This window comes from Argiope bruennichi, chromosome 6 (assembly GCF_947563725.1).
Source record: "Argiope bruennichi chromosome 6, qqArgBrue1.1, whole genome shotgun sequence".
Classification (NCBI taxonomy): domain Eukaryota; kingdom Metazoa; phylum Arthropoda; class Arachnida; order Araneae; family Araneidae; genus Argiope; species Argiope bruennichi.
In genome coordinates, this window is record NC_079156.1 from 138935713 (window position 1) to 138957565 (window position 21853).

Consider the following 21853-nt stretch of genomic DNA (forward strand, 5'->3'; position numbering starts at 1 on the left):
TTTCTCCATACATATTCATTATTTATTGATTCAAAAATTTAAATTTTTACATATATCCTGTTACTTTTTGTAATATGTAATGGCAATTAACAAAAAAATTAATTGGCTGCATGGCAAAGTGATGGTATTCTTTTTTATCATTAGACCTGTACCACATTTTTCACTTTTCCTCTGAGTTTGCATTTTCCCTTTTGCTTCAGTTGATCCAAAAGAGAGAACACGCATTGCTGAAAAAGAAATAGATTAAGAAATTATTATGATTCAATGCACAAATAACAACATGGAACAAAATTTAAGGCGAATACATAATGCAAGAGACCTAAATCCAAATAATCGGTTTGAAGATTTTTAAAATAAATTCTCATTAGATAAACAAATTGCATCGTTAATTAATGTTACAAAATATTAGAAGTTTAAAACAAGTAAATTATTAAATCAAGAAGAGTATGAAATTCAAGATGCATCATTAAAAAATATTGTGACTAATTTTGTATATTTTATTTTAAAAATTTTGAAGAGAGTTCAAAGGGATCCCTGAAAATTATATTTGTGATAAAAAAATTAGGAGTCAAGGAATGCGTTCTTTTTCGAACGGAGAAAAAAGCGAAATGGATTTTTTTTTAATATGCGTATATTTGATCTTTATACTTTTAATCAGATGGTTTTTAATAGTTTATAGAATGGCTAAAAATATGCTTACTCTTTGTAATCATTAACCTTTGTATTTATACCTAGCGACAGTGTAATTTCAGGTTGTTTGATCTTTATCTAATAAATTAAATAAGCATTAAAAAAAATCAAATAATCTTCTGAGATTCTTTTTTTTTCAAGTTAAATAAACTGAATGCAAAATTTCGAACGTCTCGTTCTCTTAACGCATCTTTCACTAATTTTACCGTACGTTTGTTGTTATAGATTTGACATTAGCATTTAACAACCACTTTTCACAATACTTTAAAACATAGGAAGTTTTCTTTATAATCTTAATTTGATTTGATCCCATCCTACTAAGAGACTGAATAATTGAATTACTCTTTTTTTCTAGGAGTTTACTTTTCAAAGCCTATATTCATTCTGTTGTCTGATGCATGAAATTAATTTCCTCTAACTATTTTTGCTTCCTGAAAATCATCCTTAACAACAATTAGGTGTTGTACCCAACGAACTGGAAATCAGATGCCCTCTCGAATTCGATGCGAAGAACATCACGTGAACAAATTAAAATTTTTCTTTATTATTATATTTGAAATGTGCGCGATGGCATAGGGTGAAAAAATATGATGAATGGTAGAAAAGATACAAAGATGCATTTTATTGTAGAATGACTGTGTTTGTGGTTATAGGTAAGTATTGTAATTATTTTTATAAACAACTATAAATTCGTGTCCAAATCGAGACTCAAAATAAGATTTGAAACAAGTCTCATTGAGACAGCAAATCCTTGCTAAATTGTAAAGTGAATCAATCCTGGCTTAAAGTACAAAACTTATCTGGGAATTCTGACTGTTTGTTTGACTCCCATTTGAGTTTTTACAGTGGCAGTCAAAAGTATCGTACACTTAAATTGCTCACCTCAGAAATGTATAAAAATTGAAATTGCGTAGCAACTAATAAAACTTTTAAAGGCGTTTAATGTCATTGCTGTGAAAATTATTTGCATTTTTTGAGAGAAAAACCTTAAAATATGATCATAATGAGTCGCCCGTTGGAAGAACCCTTTCAAACTCACCACCAATACTGACAAAGAGACAAAATGATTTTAAAAAAAGGAAATGGAAGAGAGAGAGATCGTTCACGGTATTGCGAATTGTGATTCATAATAGTGACGATGTACAATGAAATTAGTTTAATGAATGCTAACAGTGATTTCATTTCTGAAAATATCTCAGGAAATAGGTTCCTAGATTATGATCCAAAGAAAATGTGATTAATTTTGTGCGGCTCTGTTGAAAGGCAGACGCTTCTTTTGAAAGTCCCACAAACAGAACGGAACTGCGTGTTTGATCGGCTTCCTTCCAAGTGATGCAGCCAAATTAATTGCTAAAAAGTCAAGTGGAGATACTCTAATTCTGAATATGTTAAAGATTTTGTTTTTAAATGATTTAATGAAATATTTCAAAAGTTTTTCCATAGCATCGAAATAATATTGACAGTTTTTGGTACTACTTTTACTTTGAATGGATAAATTCAAAGAGATATGGATATATTCAAGGGGATATGGAAAAATACACAAGAGCCAACAACCCTTAAATCTCCTGGGATTCATACTTTTGAGAGTATTCTCTCCCAAAACAAGATTTTTTAAAAAGCGGCAGAAGATCGTAGAGAATTTTTTCACAAATTTCTAACGTTTTTAAGAAGTTTTATATGTAAAGCAACAAGGATTATAGAAACAAACCAACTTAAATAAATTTATAACTTTATTGGTTTCGATCAATGTTTTTTTAATGAAACAATCATATATAGCTAGATCAACTTATCAAATGCGATCTCCACACTACAAAAGTTTTATCAGTTTTTCCAGACTACCACTTTAAGGTATGGGGGAGATGCCATTCCCCCTACGACATTGTTCCCCCTCCGGTAACCATCCTGATTCCAAAGTGATTGATCGATTTCAAATATAAAGAACAGGAGCTCTGAAATAATTTACTGATGAAATGCTTAAACAGCATACTTTATAATCACTGTTTTTTTCTTTGCAGTGTCAGTTCCACTTTACACTGATTACTTCTGAGTTGATTCAATCATGATTCCGATTTTAAAATCCGGCTTAAATTTAGAGAGAATCAGGTTTAAAAAATAATACAATTAGTACGGGAAATCATTGCTTGTCGCAGAAGTAGCTAACAAGGAATGATTACTTAAAAATTATTGATTGGATAATTTCATTTTATCGTTGAAAAAACATGAATAGACTCTATTTCTCAGTACACTTTTTCTCTTAGTCACTGAATTCATAAATTTAAAAACATATATGTATCTTACTAGTGTTTCTGCAACTCTTGCGCATCTGCCTGAAGTACTTGGATCTTCACAGGTTTTCTGTAAAATGAAGAAGTAAATTAATAATCTTTTACGAATGTCAGATTCTTTTTATTAAACACGGTGCTGAGAAACGTTTCGTGTCATTCCTGTTCACATTAATATTTTGTGAAACTATCATTTTAAAAAAAAAGTATAATAAGTGATAAAAAATAGAACAAGTATTTTTAAAAGAACCGAAATCATTTGGTGTTGAAATCGTTCAGGCTACAAAACTGAAGATATGCAGAATTCACAATGTTTCAAACTTTTTTTAAAGTTCCATATGGCCTAATCCTTGGATTATTTTTAATATGAATTTGAACTAAAATATTTTTCAAAACAGAAATAATCAAATCTTATACTCAAAAAAAGGAAATTTTTTTATATGCAAATTGAACTCACTAATCTTTTATCCGAAAGTAATTTCTTAAACCACTGAAATCAGAGTATCGAAACAAAAATTTGCGTTATTGATTCGATGATCTTGTGATTTTCACTTTATTTAAAAAGATTAATTAAAAAAAAAAAAAAAATATTGTTTTTTAAAAAAAAAAAAAAAAACTTGATTATACTTTCTCTTATTATGCGAAAAAAAATGTATTTATATATTTTTAACTTTATGCGCAAAATCAATTCAGTTTTTATGCTAAAGGAATTCTTTTCGCAGAAAAAAAAAAAAACTTTGGTCAGAAACATGCTTTACCCTTATATTTTCTTAAACATTAATTTTAAAATGGTGAATTCTTTATTTCATGGGATTCCTTGATATACTTTTGATTTTTGTGACATTCCGATGACACATTTCTTTACAAAGAAGTAACTTGCATAACCAGTTATTGTTGTAATGCAATTAATCATGTAAAACGAAAGTAAATTGAAATTCGAATTGTGATGAAGGCTGAATGCATATTCTTCTGATGTATAATTAATTTTTTTAGCTTTAATATTTTTTCAATATTGCGTAAAAAGGCTATAAAATTTTTAGAGCTAAAGGTGTGACAGCTTTCACGCACATTGCAACCTAAAGCTATCATTTTTTTTTTTCTGACAGCATAATCCGTTTTCTAATCCAGGCGACAATTCACAGATTGCGGAATAAACCAGCGGGAGGGGTCTTCCCAAAACTTTCAAGTATACTCTCGAATGCCAGAGAACGACTTGGAGGGCACTGGCGTACAATAGTTACGAAATATTACATTTTGGCCTGAATTGAGAGATTTATTTTACTGAATCTATCGTGCCATCCTTGGCGAATTATGTGGCAATTAAATCCAGTGATGCGTTAATAGTATCTAAACATCGATTTTGTGCTTTAGGCACGTTTTTCTCAACCGATTCAAAAAAAAAAAAAAATTGACACAAAACTGCACTTGTAGTCACAAAATAATATACTAAATTGGATATATTTAAGTCATTGCGACTTTGAGTTATAAGGTTTATATATTTCTAAAAGTACAGACGGTCAACCCCATGTTAGATTTGACTTAAAATTTGATAGGTGGCTGCATTACAGATGTTAAATCTGTGAGCCGAATTTTATCTATCCCGTTTTCTTCTTTTTGTGACTGTTGTGTTAACTTATGCTTAAGCAGCCGAACAGACAGATTTACTCTGAAAGGATTTGGCTCAAAATCTGACAAAAATCTACAAGCTTGGTGTAAATACTGAATTTCAGCCATCTAGCTCAAAGCGTTTTTGAGTTATCTTTGTCACAGACAGACGGACATTTTCTAAAAATGTGTTTTTCGAACCCAGGTAGGTTTCAAATGTGGAGATTTTTGAAAATTTCAAGTTCGAATTTTTTGAATTCGAGAAAGTAAAAAAATGGTTCCTACATATTAATTAATTTTATCGGTTTTAATGAAGGTTTATAAAATCCTATTTGATGTTTATTAATTCAACTGAACAGCATTACAATATTTTAAAATTGTTTGATCCTGTAAAACCCAATTTCCTTTGCTTCTCAGCATTAGTTTTATATATTCATGTAATTGAAAACGGGAAAAAACTTCGATCTTAATATAGTTTTACACATACTTGAATGACATTTTATTTTTGATAAATTTGAGGACCAAAAACGTTAATTTCTTAAAGGGAAATTTTCTTTGCATCGATTCAAAGTATAACGAAAAAATAAATTAATTCTTCATTTAATTAAAAGATTTACCAGAGTAAATGAAAAATCAGAAATATCAGCTGTCGAAATGTATATCAGAAGGATTAAATTCATTGCTCAAAAATGTCAAAGCGTTTTAAATTTCTTTTCGGTTTTTACATTCTTGGATAAAATGTATTTAGTTGAATAAAATAGTGTCCTATTCTCAGAATTCTACAAGCTAAAAAGAGGTAAAATGTTTCTTAAGTAATTTGGATATCCATCTCTTTCAGATATTTCTACCATAAGGAATGAAAAAATGAGCTATTCATTCATCTTCTTTCTAAATATTGAAAATTTAATGTACTTGTCGCAATAGTTCCATTTGTCTCATAAATCACATCCAAAGCAACATAACCACGTCGATCCATTCGTAGAGAAGTAATCTCTGTGGATCTATTTATTTTTACAAGAATATTATTCTTTAAATTTCTGTGAGATATCTTATTATTGCCACTACTAAAACAACTCAGTTGAAGGATAATCGTGAATAAAAATTTTCATATACTATCGGAAGGAAAAAATTAACACAAGATTGCGACTTGCAGTACTCGCTGTTTACACTCATTCGCATGATATAATTTCTAAAGAATCATTTCAACAATTACAATAAAAGAGAAAAATATAGTTTTGTACTTCTTACCTTCTCATAATCCACAAAACCATCTATTTGTTTATTATACATTTCATGCTGTAAATCAGAAGAAAAAAAATCAAAGTCGTTTGTTATTAAAATATTATTATAATATAGTAGTACAGAATAAAAATAATCGTTGCAGTGAATCTATGGAAATCAGTGGAAAATGATAGAAAGGATTACTTTCCGCTATTGGTATTTTTAAATTTTTGGAACTATTGATTCATGTTTTGGAAACATATATTCTAAATAAATATTAAATCGTGAACAAATACGTTGAATGAATAATTTATTTCGAGACTTGTAGATGTTATATCAATTAATTGTATCTGGGGTATACCTATTGCCCAAACAATGGCGGATTTTCACCTCGGCATGCTTGACAGCTGTCTAGGGCCTCTGGAGTAGAGGGGGGAGAAAGTGGTCGGACGCAGATTAATTTAAAATGAATTTAGCCTAGTTGAAAGAAGTTTAATCTTGCTAAAAAGGAGTACAAAATTTACGAATCATAAAATGAAAGGAAAATTTGCGTTTGCAATAAATTATTTAATTTTTTTACACAAGAAAATCTTTTCTCCCTTGAAATTGCAAGTTTATTTTGCTGCTTAATCGCACCTCTCTCACTAGTGGGCATTTTGAATTAAATTTTTTCTTCGGACATTTTCAGTTTTGATTTTATTTCTTACCACCCTTTAACATGTGGCAGCAATAATTGCTACAGTACTTGAAGTGAACCTTCAAGTATTGTCGCTTAAAGTAGATGCAATTTCTTCTTTACTTGCGTCTCATAGTATAATTCAATTTGCATCATCTCAATTGGCGTTCCGTATTCCTTTCTCAAGGATGTTTTTTACCTTCATATTTTTGAATATGGTTTGTTTCATTCCAAAATTTCTGCTTTTATTGTATTATTATGTATTGTATCGAACCAGTCTAAAAGTCTTATTTTTTAATGGATCAATGGACACTTTCTTTTAGCTTTTTTAGCTTGAACAAACCACCTTGTTGGCCTCTTTCGGGAGGCAGAGTGACATTAAGTAGTTTTCAATTAACTATTTTAACCTCAATTCAACTTAATAATTCAGGTAGATTCTTTTTCCATTAATTATTATCATCTGGTCAGAAACAGATTGTGGATATTTGGACAATAACAATACTGGATTGTGAATATTTGATTAAATATTACAAAAACAAAAATTTTGAATATTGCAGCTGCTAAAGTATTATAGATGTGAATTTTGGTTACAAAATTTACATGGAAACAAAAATATTTCCATAAGAAATAAACTCAATAAAAAAGTTTTTTTTTGTTTTGACATTCCATTTAGTGCACATGGCATCTTGCCCCATGAAAATTATATACTTGAACTAATCTGAATCTTGTAACTACTGGTATTCTATTTTAAATAGTAATACTGTTAATAAATCTTCATGTATTACTACATCAAGTATTAAATTAGAGAAGTATTAAATATTTAAGAATCATTTAGGTGCATTTCCGAAAAACTGATATTTTGTTATATTAAAATAAGAATCTGCTGTTTTCGCTTTAGAAACATCCTATTTCTCTCACTACCAAATGAAAGCAACTCAGCTCTACACCAGGACTGCCAAATAAAGCTTCACATTTATGGCAAGTTAAGAAAGATTGTTTATCCAAAATCTTCTATATTAATCAATTAATTGCTCAAATTTCGTGGATGGGTTCTAAATCATTTTAAAGATTCGAATATAAGAATTCCAAAACCATACGATATAAAATTATTCGCATTTTACTTTTTCTCACGTGCATATGAATTAAATAAACAGTTGAGGAACCGCATATACAGCGGCTAATGTTCCACAATAACTATACGCTTATATTATTAGTTAGTAAATATATAAATAATTATGATTGATTTTCTGAGAATTTTATTTTATTTTTAAATAAATTAATAAATAATATTTTCACAAAGTTACTAAAATAAAAACTTTTAACTAAAATAAAAATATGAACTAAAATAAATCCTTTAAGTTAAAAAGATCTCGACATAAGAAACTAAATTGACCAGAGAGGAAACTCATGATGCGTATTGCCTGAAGCCTCAAATTGCCTGAATCCACTTCTATTCCCAAAGCAGTCATGATTTTTTTTAAATTAATTGTGAACGATATTTGGTTTTATATTTAATAATTTTATTGTACAGGGTCGAAACGCAATTCCAAATAACAAGAGGGAATACCATATTCCTTATATTTAAATCATTGCGTTTTTTATTTACTGCGTTTACATGCTTTTGAGAGTACAGATCGACTAATGGTTAACCCTTTGTCAGATGCGGTTAAAAATTTGCTACATATTTACATTTTAGTTGATAAATATATGCACCAAATTTTATTCATCTAGCTCTCCGCTCTGTAGTTAGAGTGTTGACTAACAAACAGTCTTGCTTCCAGACTGAATTAACTTCGTTCAAAATTTAACAGAGATTCAGAAATTCGATGTATTCGATTTTTTATTTTTATTGATTTAGCTCAAAACATTTTCGAATTATTATATTCACAGGCATAATTCCAAAAATGGGATTTTCAAACTCCTGGTGGACTGAAACGCGGGAATTCGTCAAAATCTCGAGTTGGAATTTTGTGATGATTACAATAATTTCTCTTCGCATGCGAGAAAGTAGAAAGGTTGGAAACTTAAAATGAATCGGAGTGATGAAACCGATGAGATAAATTTACAGCTACAATGTCTTCGCAGATCAAACTGCAGACTAGCTAACATTTGTAAAAAAAAATTAAAGGATTCAAAAAGCCTTTTTATAGTTTGTAAAAAAGTTTCTTTTAAGAAAAATAGTTAATGTATTTCTTTTATTTAATTAGTATCACTCAACGACATTCAATAAACTATATTTACCACTTTTATTTGCATTTATTTAAAGGTGGGCTTTAAAAAATATTACTCCTTATATTAGGCCGGTTCGCGAGTATCCGGCTTCCGTACCATCCGTTCTAGTTTCCTTTTATCGCAATCAAATCAGGAAGGCAAGGCATTGCATTGATAATATTGCCAAGGTATAAGGTAGCCAAGGTAGGTAAGGAAGCGGGCGTCTGCTCGTTGTTTCTTCAGTGTGTAACAGACCTTAATGGTTGCCACTGTTCCAGATTATAACTGCACAGTGCGTACAGTATTCGTAATAAATTCTTGAAATGTGCAGTGCAGTATATAAACATATATTAACTATCAATAGAAATCCTTCTATTTTAACTGGACACGTTACCGGCAGCTGCTTCTATGATTCACCGAGAAGCGCTTACATTCTACTTGGCTTGAGATAAATGAAGGGCTTAGTACTCGATATGAAGTCAGAAAATACCTATTATATCAGTGAGTTTTGGTATAAAAACTTTGTCTTCTTGTAATGGAGGGGAAAGAAATGAGTTCATAGAACTCCGATCTTTTTTTTTTTTTTTTTAAATTACAGTCAGTCACCACAGAACAGGAACTCCGGCTTATCCGGCTTTTTTGTTATCCGGTCTTCCACTACATTAGGCCGAATACACGGGAGTGCACTGTATATATATAATTATGAAACAAATTCATTAATTATTTTAATGAGTCACATGTATCGACTTATTTTAAGGTTTGACTCCTATCTTCTTGAAGGAAAGCGTTTCAAGTAAAAACATAATATTTATGATAGTCATGTGCATCATTATATCAAATTAATTTTCATATTATGATACTAGCCGCCTTCGGTGACAAACTGGTTTGACAGGAATAATGATCTTTAAAACTTTCAATGAAACATTTTATATGACTTAGTCTTTATTGTTTCCACAGCAAAATATTTTAAGTTTTAAACAACATATTAAGTTTTAAATATAATATTTTAAGTTTTGATAGTTATATAACTCGTTCTGTTTTAAAAGCCTTACACCATTTTGTTCATTTTACTGAGCATTTCTCTTGCTTTCTGTCACTTTTTTAAAAATTTGAACTTTGATTTGAAACGGTAGCGATTGAATTTCAACTAATATAAAAACTTTTCTCTATTGAAACAAAACATGTTTTTCTGAAATATAAGTACAGAAAGTAGAATCATTTAGCATTAGAATCGACTGCGTGTGAGAATGTTTTTTTTTTTTTTTTTTTTTTTTTTTGTAATTTATGCAATATCTCAGAGTATTATTAAATTTAAATTTATCTGACTTTAAAAAAAATTCAATTTATTACAATAAGAAAGAGCTTATTAAATATAACTCAAAGTACACGTGATCTGCTTAAAAATTTAAAATTCATCCGAGCATTATTGATTTATAATTTATTCGTTGATATTGAATTTCATGTAATTTAGTGAAATTAAATGAAGCAAAGAATTGTATTTTATGTAAACCATTTTTCTTGTTTCTGCTATTACTAATGATTTAAAAGTTAGCTGTGAGACCTTTATTATAGTAGATATAAATATTAATCATTATTTATTTTTACAAAAAAAATATAATGCTTCATATTTCTATCATTTCATATAAACATGTGCTTAAAATTATAGTATATTTGGTCTGTGGCAAGACCACTTAATCGCAATTCGAATTTAGATCAATGCCGTAGGAACTCGTTGATAAAATTTAATTTTTCTCATGCACGCTTAACATGGCCTTCCAAATTAAATCTTATTTTCACTTTGCATGAAACATAATTATAGAAATCCTGATTAAAATATATTTTGAAAATTAATTAAAAATAGGAGAAATTCAATCTAATAAAAATTAGTATCATTGGAAAGATAATGTTTAAAAAGATATGAAATTCAATTTTTTGTTGTAATATTTTTGGACGTTATTGCAGAAAAAAATGTCAACATTTTGCTTTATTTTTATTTAATTAAATTGCTAAGTGAAGTTTCTAAAAAATCGCCTCAAGGTGCGATTTTCCCGCCTTCCAAAATATGTATATGCCAAGTTTGGTAGCTCTCATTTGAACGGTCTGATCTGCAGAGCCCATACAAGTTCATTTTTCATACAAATAGAGATTATACGGCACAGCAAATGTGGCCTAGGTGTAATTTTAAGAAGTTCATCTTTTAGAATGGATAAGAGAAGAAAAAAACTCACTCTTGTGTCATCATCTTCATTGCAGTATTCTTTAACGGCGTCGTCGAAGTTGTCACTCTTGTAATGGCTGTAATTATCTTTAATGAACTGGTAAGCATCGTCGACATCCTGAAATAAAGATATAATTTCACGTCATTAGGAAGCTGATAATTAGAATCTCAAAACCATTTAATCAGTCGACTGAATTCTCCCCTCGACACTCACATGCACTGGTACAAGCTGGCGTTTTTTGCCCTTCATGGCAGAATACAGAAAACCGAAGGTGTATTTGGAAGTGATGAAAAAGTCGCGGTTTAAATTTATCACATTCTCTCTTGTACCTAGATGCAGAGGGTTTATCCTTGCCGCATTGCATTCAAAATTTATAACACATCTACAGTTTCGATGCTAAAGTCTTGTACTAAATTTTATGCATTAAGCACTTAGTGTTTTTTTTCATTCGTTTCTTTTTTTACCTAGTTTATATGAACATGAATGGAAATGTTGGCGTAATTCTAAAAATACTTTTTTTTCGATCCTCATATTGCTCCGAAGCTTGTAAGTTCATATAAAATGGACGGATAAAATATCTTTCTGACTGCGGCATATGCATGAAAGTTAAAATTAATTTTGTGGCGTAGTGAAAACAGTACACTTTTTCTTCTTTTCAAGCCTTTGGAACATGATATCTAAAGTTCTTCAAACACTTCAGTTTTGTTTCCGTTATAAGCAAAAAATTTAGAAATCTCATCGAACAACAAAAGGGAACTGAAAAATAAAAATCTTCTTTTTTGCAAGTGAGAGAATAAATATTATTTTTGTTGAAAGCTAAAATTTAAAACACTAGTAATAACTTATTTCAATCCCAGTTTTATCCATAGTGGTGCGGAATTTTGAAATCTACTCCCTGTCTAGAGGGCGAAATCAGCTATTAGACAGGCCAAAGATTATTTGGTATAAGGAAGTAAATCACTTTTACAGTGAAGAATTCCTTTGCAAGCGCAAATGATGATAGCTACAAGGAGCAAAATGCTACTTTACTTAATGACAGAAAAGGTTTGAATATGCAGGGGAGGTTCGATGGATGCGCACATCAGAACTTTAGCAATAAAATCACCATTACAAATTGCAAATGGCATTACTATGCGGATGCAGAATCAACAACAAACTAAATTGCGTACTCGAATGACTCGCCATTTAAAGCAATACGTGTTTCCGATGTTGTTATTTTCTTACAATTGTGTTGTTTGCAGTCTGTGAACAAACATATATTGCACTTTGTTCGATATATTATCTTCATTTAGTTAATTCGTTTCTTCCTCTTGAACCATAAGTTATATTTTAAAAATGAAATACTCTACTCTTTTAGAATGCCTAAACACTTTTAGCCCCTTCCTTGTTTATAAAAGGAAAAAGTATATTCTCATAAAAAAAATGTAACTTTGTTTTACCCTTTTGAATCTTATGCACACAAGTTTGGTACCATTATTTTCATAAATCAGCCACAATGAAAGTGAAGTTATTGGAATTTCAAATTTTGAAATTATCAACTAAGTTTATATTTCAAAGTTATAAGTTTCAATTATTTTTCTCTTATGGCGCCATAATACAACTGAGTAGCATCGAATTTGTAGTTATTTCCTATTCTTAATTTCTTGGCCTCATTAGTACAGCTAAAGATTTGCAAAGATGAAAAATTGCTGCACCATATTGTTGTGAACTGTTATCTGTTACCAAGTGTTTCAGCCTGGTCCGGGAATCCAAATCGGTGGCAAAAGTGTGATTTCATCTCACAATGGTAACACTTCTTCCACCCAATTCGACTCCTGTCACTTTGAAAAAAAGTGGGCATGTTAAAATGTGTTCTTTTTCCTAAACATTTCATCTCCATTTGGCAAACCAGCACTGTTTCTGATAGTGTATTCCCTTTTCGGTAATTTTAGACTTAGTCGAGGGTTTCTATGACAGAGGTGAAAGGCAGGGAATTATGTCATACAAATGTTAAACATAAAAATGGAGAATTGAACCTGGACCGATAGCAAATTAAATATTAAAAAAAAAAAAATCTGAGATTTTTCTGCTAGACAAACGTAGTGGCAACTCGTTAATCATAATAAAAAGTAAGTAATTGGGATAATTATCTCGAAAAATCTTTTATGCCCAAAATAAAGGGACAACTATTTTTAAAATTTGAAACTATTGGTAAAACCTTAGAAATAAAATATTTCAGTAGCACATGAATTTGTATGGCAATTTATAAAAGTTGAGCTAAGTAAAGTAAATATTTACTTTGCTATTCTCCAATAACTTATCCTAAATGTTGAAAAATTATTTTACCCATTTAAATGTGGGAAAAAAAATTTTTAACTATGAAATGTGGGTTGTTTTTTTTTTCAGAGTTTTTACCTCAATCTGTTGATTAAATTTTTTAATGCCAATATTGTTAAAATATTCGTCAATTCTGCTGGCGTACATGATTTTGATATTTTTGCAGAGGATTATTTTAACCCTCAGTAAACTCTTGATTGCTCTGATTTAATCCGTTAAAAAACTGGAAATTTATTGAAGTACTAAATTACCTACAATCCAATGGTTTTATTAGCTACGATAGCTAAATGTTACATGATCATTCCAACTATTCACTTAATGTTTATCCTGGGAATGTCTTCACTCCATGTTGTTTCTAATTTATGTTAGAAATTTGACAAAAACAGTCCTCTGACATTAAGTTTTTTTTAGAGGTCAGCAGATTAAATTATGACATCAAAAATACTAATATTCCACTTCAACATAAAATTATCGACTTTCCAAATACTATAGAAGATCCTGAATTGGAGGTGTACATCGATGACTCGGGAACAGATGACAATATGAGGCCCGAGTATGCATTTTCAAAAATAATAAATTCACGTTTCTAATCAACTCCCTAAGATTCCATTATCTTGGCTGAATGGGCGGTGATTTATTTTACGCCTGGCTGGGCATTGAAAAATTGTGTCAAAATTAACATTTTTACAAATAGCCTTTCATTAAGCGAAATTTCAAAAAAAACAAGTAAATAAACGTAATTCGAAATTTATTAACGATATTAAATTAAATATGCTTACGTCGGAAGGATTAGTCATCTTATCTTGGGCACATGCCGGTATATTGGATAAAGAACTGCCCGAGCCTTATGCTAAATCTGCTACAACTGAGGAGAAAAACTATACGATGCTGTTCCAGCCCCTTATTCATCCTCAAAAAGACAATGAGAAAGTTTGCATTGAATGAATGCAATTAAAACTCTTGTAAACGTATAAGAGTCGGAAGACCCAGGGTTTTTTATAATCTATTAACACATAATATTTTTTTTTTCTGGCATGGTTTTTATTTATTTACACAGAAAGATAAGCCTCTTCTCTGGTTTTCGGGGGAGGGGGTTGTAAGTTATTTTGTTTAATATTTATTTTGGTCCCAGCTACTGGCGGCTTTTTTATTTCGAAAACATATTTTGTTGTATTTTCCTGAACAGAATTTAGATAATCTAATATTTGTTTTTTGTTTGCTACTTCTTCCATGTTCGTAATGTTAAATTAATTGCTCCTTTTTTTGCATTAGTTACTTGTATGACTTTTTATCCTCGGCTTTAAATTCTTGTTTGCTTATTTTTTAGATATTTATGTAATTTTATTCATCGATGAATGGTGGTGGTTTGTCTTTGGTGCTCGCGTTGTCCTCTGTTTTGTCCCTTTCATTTCATAATTTTAATTCATTGATAATATTTTGAATATTAATCTGTTGTTATTTATATTGCTGTACAGTGTTCCATATCCTCCGTATGTGGTGCGTTGTGATTTCATTCTTGTATTTATGCGCATTTTCTGCTATTTTTATATAAGTTTTTAAACTCCAGAGTAGGCTTACTTATGAATTTAGTTATTTTATTTTTGCCAAACGAATTATTACGTATATTCTTAGTACCGCCCATGCTTCACTGATGCTTGCAAATCTTTCAGTTACTAAATAAAGGTTTTCAGGCCGACCGAACTTCTAGGTCTTGCTCCATTTCGAACAAGAAGGTAGATCAAGATGACTGCCGATTATGTATAAGAAAGATGCGAATATTAGGTACAAAACCAGCCTATTCAGTATTAGCGAATAAGATAAAAGATAACTGATTTTTTTAGCATAGACTGAAAAAGAAAAATTGAAATAAATATTTTAATTGCACATTTTTAATAAAAATTAATTTGCTAATAAAGCAGTCAAAGTTTTTATGATATAATTTTCTCGTGAACATTCTTGTGTGACAATCAATTCCAATAGTTATAATCCAAAAAAAAAAAAAAAATAGGACAAAACTGGAAATTTAAATCCTTTTTTTTATATGTAATGATGCAACTTATAAGTCTCTAATTAAATACTGTTTTGAATTCTGAAAAGAAGTGGAAATTTCTTACGTCTTGTGTCATTGAATCCGTGATGCATTTTTCAAATTTATCGGCCGCCGGTCCATCTGAAAAAGTAAAATTCTCTAAGCTTTGAACTGATCACACTCTCCCTTTTAAAATTATTTAATTTTTACGAATAAAGAATCTATTTTTAATACATTTATTGATTGGTTAAAGCTAATTATTTATTCATTTTGTAACTTTAGAAAAGTTTTAGAGATCAATACAAAGTGTTTTCGAGTTTAATGCGAAGTTTTCAATTAACTGATTTGAATAATTTAAAACTTCAACATTTTAGAATGATTAAAAGAACTGTTTCACACCGAGAAATCCTGTTTTCAGTGCTGTTCGCTTTCCTCCTAACCCGATATGCTTAATATTCACATTTTAAGTCACAGATTTGCAAGTTTCTCAAGAAATAAAATCGTTTGACGGTTGTCGTTCTAAGCAGAGAAATAGTCTTTTATATGCCAAGGAGTTTTAATGACCTAATTTTGGTTGATAGAAATATATATATTTTTTTATTTTTAGACATCTTAGAGTTTTACATTTAAACTCGAAATTCGTTATAGGATTTACATAATTCTCTGTTATCTGGAAATTTTAAAAATTCAATTTTCAACAAAAAATGAATGATAGCAGTTTGTGCAATCAAAAATAATTTCAATTTGATTTCTATAATTAAAGTACTTATAATTTTAATAATTTATATGAAACGAATAACTATACGTCGGCGCCGGGAGGGGGGCGAAACAAGCTGTGGTTTGGAGCTTGGGGGGTGGTTGGGGGACGAGGATGGGAGTGTAACCCTTCAGTTATGGATTTTCTGAAAATTCTTCCTTTTTCTATGAATTTTTTTAGCTTTATTTTGATATGATTTAAATTCTAACCGACCGCTTCTCCGACCAATTGTTCGATCATGATTTTGCAGGAACATCGACAAATGGGAAGATGAGAAACATTGAAAAAAAGCAACGAATTCGCTAAATAGAAATTAATTTTTATAGTATTGATAGTGAGTGCCATATAAATGTCGTTAAAAATCAAGCTTTACAGAAAACTTTGCTAAATAGGTTTATTAAACAGAGACTGGATTCTAAAATTTACGAAAAAAGAAAAACTGCATTACGGTAATTTGCATGGATATTTCTTTAAAAATTATTTAAAACTCCTTTATAAACTATCTGAAATTTCACAAACTATAAAATAATTACAAATTTCCCCCGCTTAGCTGATTTTAAAAAGTAATTTAACAATTATATCTTTTATTGAATACTCTAGATATAAAAAGTAAAATTATCCAATAAATTACTATTGATTCTATAATTTGATTTAATTTTCAATAATAATAAAACAATAACTTTCCATTTAAATATCGATGACCAAATGGCAATTGATTAACGATCCAATTTCATTTTTAAAAATAATTAGAAACAATAATTCGTTTATACAATTTCTTCATAATTACCTGAATAGCATTGAGCAAATGTCCAGCATTTATAATATTTTTTCAGGTTGTCTGGGTCGAGTGTCAAGCTCTGGATGATAACGAACAAACCGAAGAAGCCCAAAATCACAATGCTCAATTTGCTTTTCATCTTGTACTAAGTTAGGCGGTACGACTCCTGCAGGAGGAATTTGCGAAGCATTTTTATACCAACTATGGATCAGATTAAATTTTTATGCACCATAAATTTTGCAGTAATCTTATTCGTTTTAATATTGAATACAAAATAACGCATTATGTTTTATGTACATTTCTATAATGCTTTATGGGCATTTATATTACAACTTATTTGTTCTATTTGTTATTCGTGTGCTCGTATTTTCTTCGGTTTAAAGAATTTCGAACACCTGCTGTCTTTGTAAGAAATAACATGATGGAATGATCAAGTTTGTTTGGATGCATAGTAATATCCAAATGCATAAAATAAATTATTAACTCTTATTAAAATTAACATTTCTTCATATTGTTAATGTTATTTAATTTTTTTTAACTGGTAGAATCCTAAAATTTACTTCATTTATTAACTGCAAATATTCATAATATTCATCTGCAATTTGAAAGAATTTGTAACTCAGCAGTGTGATATAAAGTATCCGTAGAATTCTTTTGAAAACTAGATTAGCATTTATTCTAGAGGTTTTAACCTGAAAAGCCAGAAAAACTAGTACGTGGATGCATATGCAAATAAAGGAGCTATGAAACTTACCAGCCAAGCTTGATATGGTCGGCAGTGCACTGGCAAAGCATTTAGATCAGTTAGTGCTGCTACAAGGGTGTGTTTATGATTTAGATTATTTCGAACATGGTGTTAAAGTTGACACATTAAACATGGAGTGAAGCATCTTCGATTTAGAGATGGAATTTGAATTTTCGTGTACAGAAATTTCACAAGTGTAACCATGAATACCGAATACCCGATTAAACATCAAATCTTAGACATCGGTACATCTAGGGGAAAAAAAAAACTTTTCATGATTGGGACCATCGACGAACTCTTAAACGAGATGAACGAGCAACACTTCCTCAAATTCCCACGAATTTCATTACTGGAGCATCAAAAGGTGTCAGCGTGAGAACTATTCAAGGACCATCATTGATCCGGGCTTTTAGAACCGAAATCTCACTCGTATGACATTTTGACTTCAGGGTACAAAGTTTTAAGCCTTGCCTGGAACCACTGCTGTGGGGATTCGAAGCATGTTCCGTGTCTCGCTCCTTCCTGCACCTACTCCCTCCCAGCGTGCATTTCCTACGGATTCCGTTTGGACAATGCGACGCGCCAAGCTTCAAGAATTTCTGCTGAGTGGCTTCAAAAACGCTTTTTTGACTTCAGACACTTGTGTGGGTCATCTAAATCGCCAGACATGAGAGTTATTTAACATATATGTGATGCCTCACAACGTATTGTTCAGAAGAGATTTACATCACATCTCTCTTTTATAGATTTGTGGACAGTCCTGCAGAATTTAAGATGCGAACCTCTCTCATTACGCCTTGAGACATTAATCGGGACGATGCCAATGTCGCTTTGACACACTTCTGCATGCTCGTACGGCTCTACGTGATGTAAGGTAGATGTACCAACTTTTCTGGTTCTTTAGTATATTTCTAGATATTTAAAACAAAACATGGTAACTTTTAAAATCCACATGTATTCCATGATTTTGTCATATTGAATCACAATAAAATGCATGCCTTATTACTTAAAAACAGAATATATATATATATATATATATATATATATATATAATGCTATGTTGGTTTAAAGGCATAATTAAGATATACTGAATATCGCAAGTGCTCATTTATAATATTTTTATACTCAAGGGTGGGAGATAGAAATCAATTTTTCAATTATCCATTTCTAAAAGTACTCAAAGATTACATAGTCAATCAATGCTCAAATATTTAAAAGAAATTATATGACCCCTCTTTAATTTATACTAATGACCTAATATTTAGGAAAAATAATTGTAAAAAGCAAAAAAAAAAAAAAAAATTGCAAAAAAATCACAAGCATTCTAATACTAAGCAAGATTTGGTTATTACTTTCTGACAGCATCCGTCCCTCCTAAAAAAACCAAATAGTTTTAGGAAATCTCACACTTCGTTTTGAATTTTCTCATTAAGGTTGAAATTTTAGAATTTGTATGGGCATATTAGCATGATTCGAGAGCCCTCTGGATTCTTATCGATCACCTCACACCGATGACAGACGAATGCGTTTTTAAATTTTTGAGAGATAACGGGGGTTGCATTAACGAATGGGATGGCAACAAGTCATCGCAACAGCAACAAAATCATGGTAGAAAAATAGTGCTTTCTGCAACATAGAGGTCCATGTTCGATGGTTAATTTACTTGCATTATGTCGACGAGCTTGCAATCAAGCAAGACAGCGGCCATGATTTAACCGGCATATTAAGAACACTTTGATTGGTTGAATGATTGGGAAGGGTTTTGTGAAATTCCGAATGCAACCCCCTCCTTGTGGCCATTTCCAAAAAAAATCTGTAAATAGGAGATAAACTGTAAAATGATGCACTCTTCACAAAATTAGAAAGAATAAAATCCCTCACATTAACAAATTATTCAGAAATATGGATTTTTATTATTTATGCCACAATGGGTCTGTTTATGGAATGGTAAGGCCTTGAATTTTCACTTGGATTCTAGAACTTTTGATGTATTGCACGAACTCTGCATGAATATCAGACACAATTTTCCGTCATCATGCACAAAGCACTTCAATGTTTTAAGAACGCTGAAAGCATATAAGTACTTTGTATCTGATAACAACAGCATGAATAAAGTTTGTAAAAAGTTAAATTTTGATAAGTTTTGTCATTAAAATTTTGAAGATTTTTGAGCTTTGATATAACTGACATTACGAATTAATTTAAAATCTGAAAATCAAATTTTTATAACCTGACCATTTCAAAACGTTAATGTTTATTCTTAATATCCAAATTGATATATTCTTCATCGCTCTCTCAGCTTCAAATTTTACTTGTTGATTAATTCGTACAGCATCTGTAAGCCAAAGATTTTTGAGATAACTAAATAACTGGCAGTCTTCCGAGATCAGGTCTTCCCCACAATTTGAGCAGCTTTAATTTGGTCATGTGAACTAACTTTAAACGAAATAAAATTTATCGCAGCCAAAGAAGTGCTGTTTTAAATTATACTTGAGCAGTAAACACGAGCATTAAGATTGATTAGTAAAAGGGCGGAACTGGTCCAGCTTTTGAGACTCTCCCAAAGGTTTAACTTGCGATCTCTTTGGAAATGGAGGGGAAGAAAGTGGTCGTTGATGGCATATGCAGGATTTGCTTGGAGTTTTCCATTGACATTAGAACCTCTGCATAGCATTTTCCATTTTTTGAATCCTTATTAGTGTTAAATTTATATATGCAAACCATATTGTTTTTTTCTTCTTCTGGAAAATGGCTTTTGAAACTGCATCAGGATTGCAAACATTTTTTTTTTTTTTTTTTTGTTACATTTGAGTAGACTTATCCTTTTTTTTACTAAAAATTTATCAATTTTATAAGTTTAAGTTCCAGTAACTGGATTTCTATTAAGTCAATAATTATTCAATTATTTTCTCCCTTTTGCCATTAGGAAGATAGAAAGTCCTCGTTTGTTTTCAGCTTCAACATTTCTCCTGAGCATTGAAAATAGTTCATCCAATGTTTCGCTGTCTGTAAGTAAGTAAAACCCAAGTAATTCCTTGTTAGAATTACTTGGGTTTAATGAAAAGATAGAATTTATATCATTATTAGATTGCAATTTTGTACTATTAAAATTTTGTTTGTCTTCTATTAAATCGTTATCCACCATTTTTTCTGTTAAATTTCGATATAGTCCCGTTTCAAGGATGTCATATACATCAGTTTAGGGTTATTTTGATGTGCTTATGGCTAAATCATCTATTTTGAGAGGATGTCAAGCCTTATAACACAAAATAAATGAACCAAAACTTTGGCAAATGTTCGCCAGGAAATTATAAAGAAATTTTACAATTATTTCTTGAACAATTAGTGTAAGTTGCAGGCGTAGGTTATATTAATTGGAGAAGGTAGCATTTTAAATAAAAATACATACAGTGGCTTCCAAAATTGAGTATACACTATACTCTTTCTTCTTTAATTTTATTCTTTTTGATCTTAATATTCCTATTTATGGCTAATATTTATAAGAACGACAAAGTATACATTAACAAAAGTATAAGGCTAAAAAACAAAACGGAGGAATCAATAATATTTTTATTACAGTAATTTTTATGACAAAGTTGCAAATTCCAAAGTCACAAAATTGAGTATACACCTTTTAAAATATGCGACTTGACTACCATTATTTATTTCCAAATGAATAAGTAAAATAGTTTTGTTACTTTAATTGGTAATCATTGATTTCCAAGCGAAAACAAACGTTTTGGTTATCATAACGAGCTCCAGAAATGAAACAAATGTTGAAATTCGGAAACTTGTTATTCAATTGTCTGAAGATGGTAAATCTCTACGAGAAATGGCAAGGGAAATTCAACGCAGTCACGGATGAGTTCAAAAAATTACCCAGAAGTATAAAATGTATGGACAAATTGCTAATAAACTTGGAAGATGAAGAAAAGAAATCCTCAGTGCCACGACCAAGAGAAGAGTTATTCGAGAGGTAGCAAACAATCCTAAAGCGAGTGCTACAAAAATTGCTACATCTACTTCAAGAACAATTGGAAAGTGTATTTCTGCAGAAACAATTCGAAGAGTAATTCGAAAAGCAAATTATAAGGTCGCGTAGTCAGAACAAAACCATTCATTTCCAAAGTAAATCGAGAGAAAAGAATTTCATTTGCTAAAAGTCATATTTCAAAGCCTCCTGACTTCTGGAATCAAGTAATATTCTGTGACGAAAGTAAGTTCAATGTTTTTGGTAGTGATGGTCGATGTTGTGTTTGGAGGAAGCCCCAATTCTGAACTTCTTCCTAAAAACACCAATCCTTCTGTCAAGCATGGAGGTGGT

General features: G+C 30.5%; 1 protein-coding gene across 1 annotated transcript; it reads right to left on the minus strand.

The window, feature by feature from the left end:
* On the minus strand, window positions 1-16965 carry LOC129971114 (uncharacterized). The gene is made up of 6 exons (XM_056084599.1): window positions 16794-16965; window positions 15335-15390; window positions 10914-11021; window positions 5826-5873; window positions 2989-3045; window positions 1-227 (listed from the first exon to the last, which is right to left on the minus strand). The coding sequence occupies exons 1-6, from the start codon at window positions 16921-16923 to the stop codon at window positions 141-143; spliced, it is 486 nt and encodes a 161-aa protein (XP_055940574.1). The 5' UTR covers window positions 16924-16965; the 3' UTR covers window positions 1-140.
* Between the last annotated feature and the right edge of the window lie 4888 nt (window positions 16966-21853).

Excerpts from the sequence above, each read along its gene's own strand:
- LOC129971114 (XM_056084599.1), bottom strand. The coding sequence starts at position 16,923 with ATGAAAAGCAAATTGAGCATTGTGATTTTGGGCTTCTTCGGTTTGTTC. Across the intron at positions 11,022-15,334 it reads CGGATTCAATGACACAAGAC|GATGTCGACGATGCTTACCA; the intron begins GTAAGAAATTTC and ends TCTTTATTTCAG. Across the intron at positions 5,874-10,913 it reads ATGAAGATGATGACACAAGA|CATGAAATGTATAATAAACA; the intron begins GTGAGTTTTTTT and ends TCTGATTTACAG.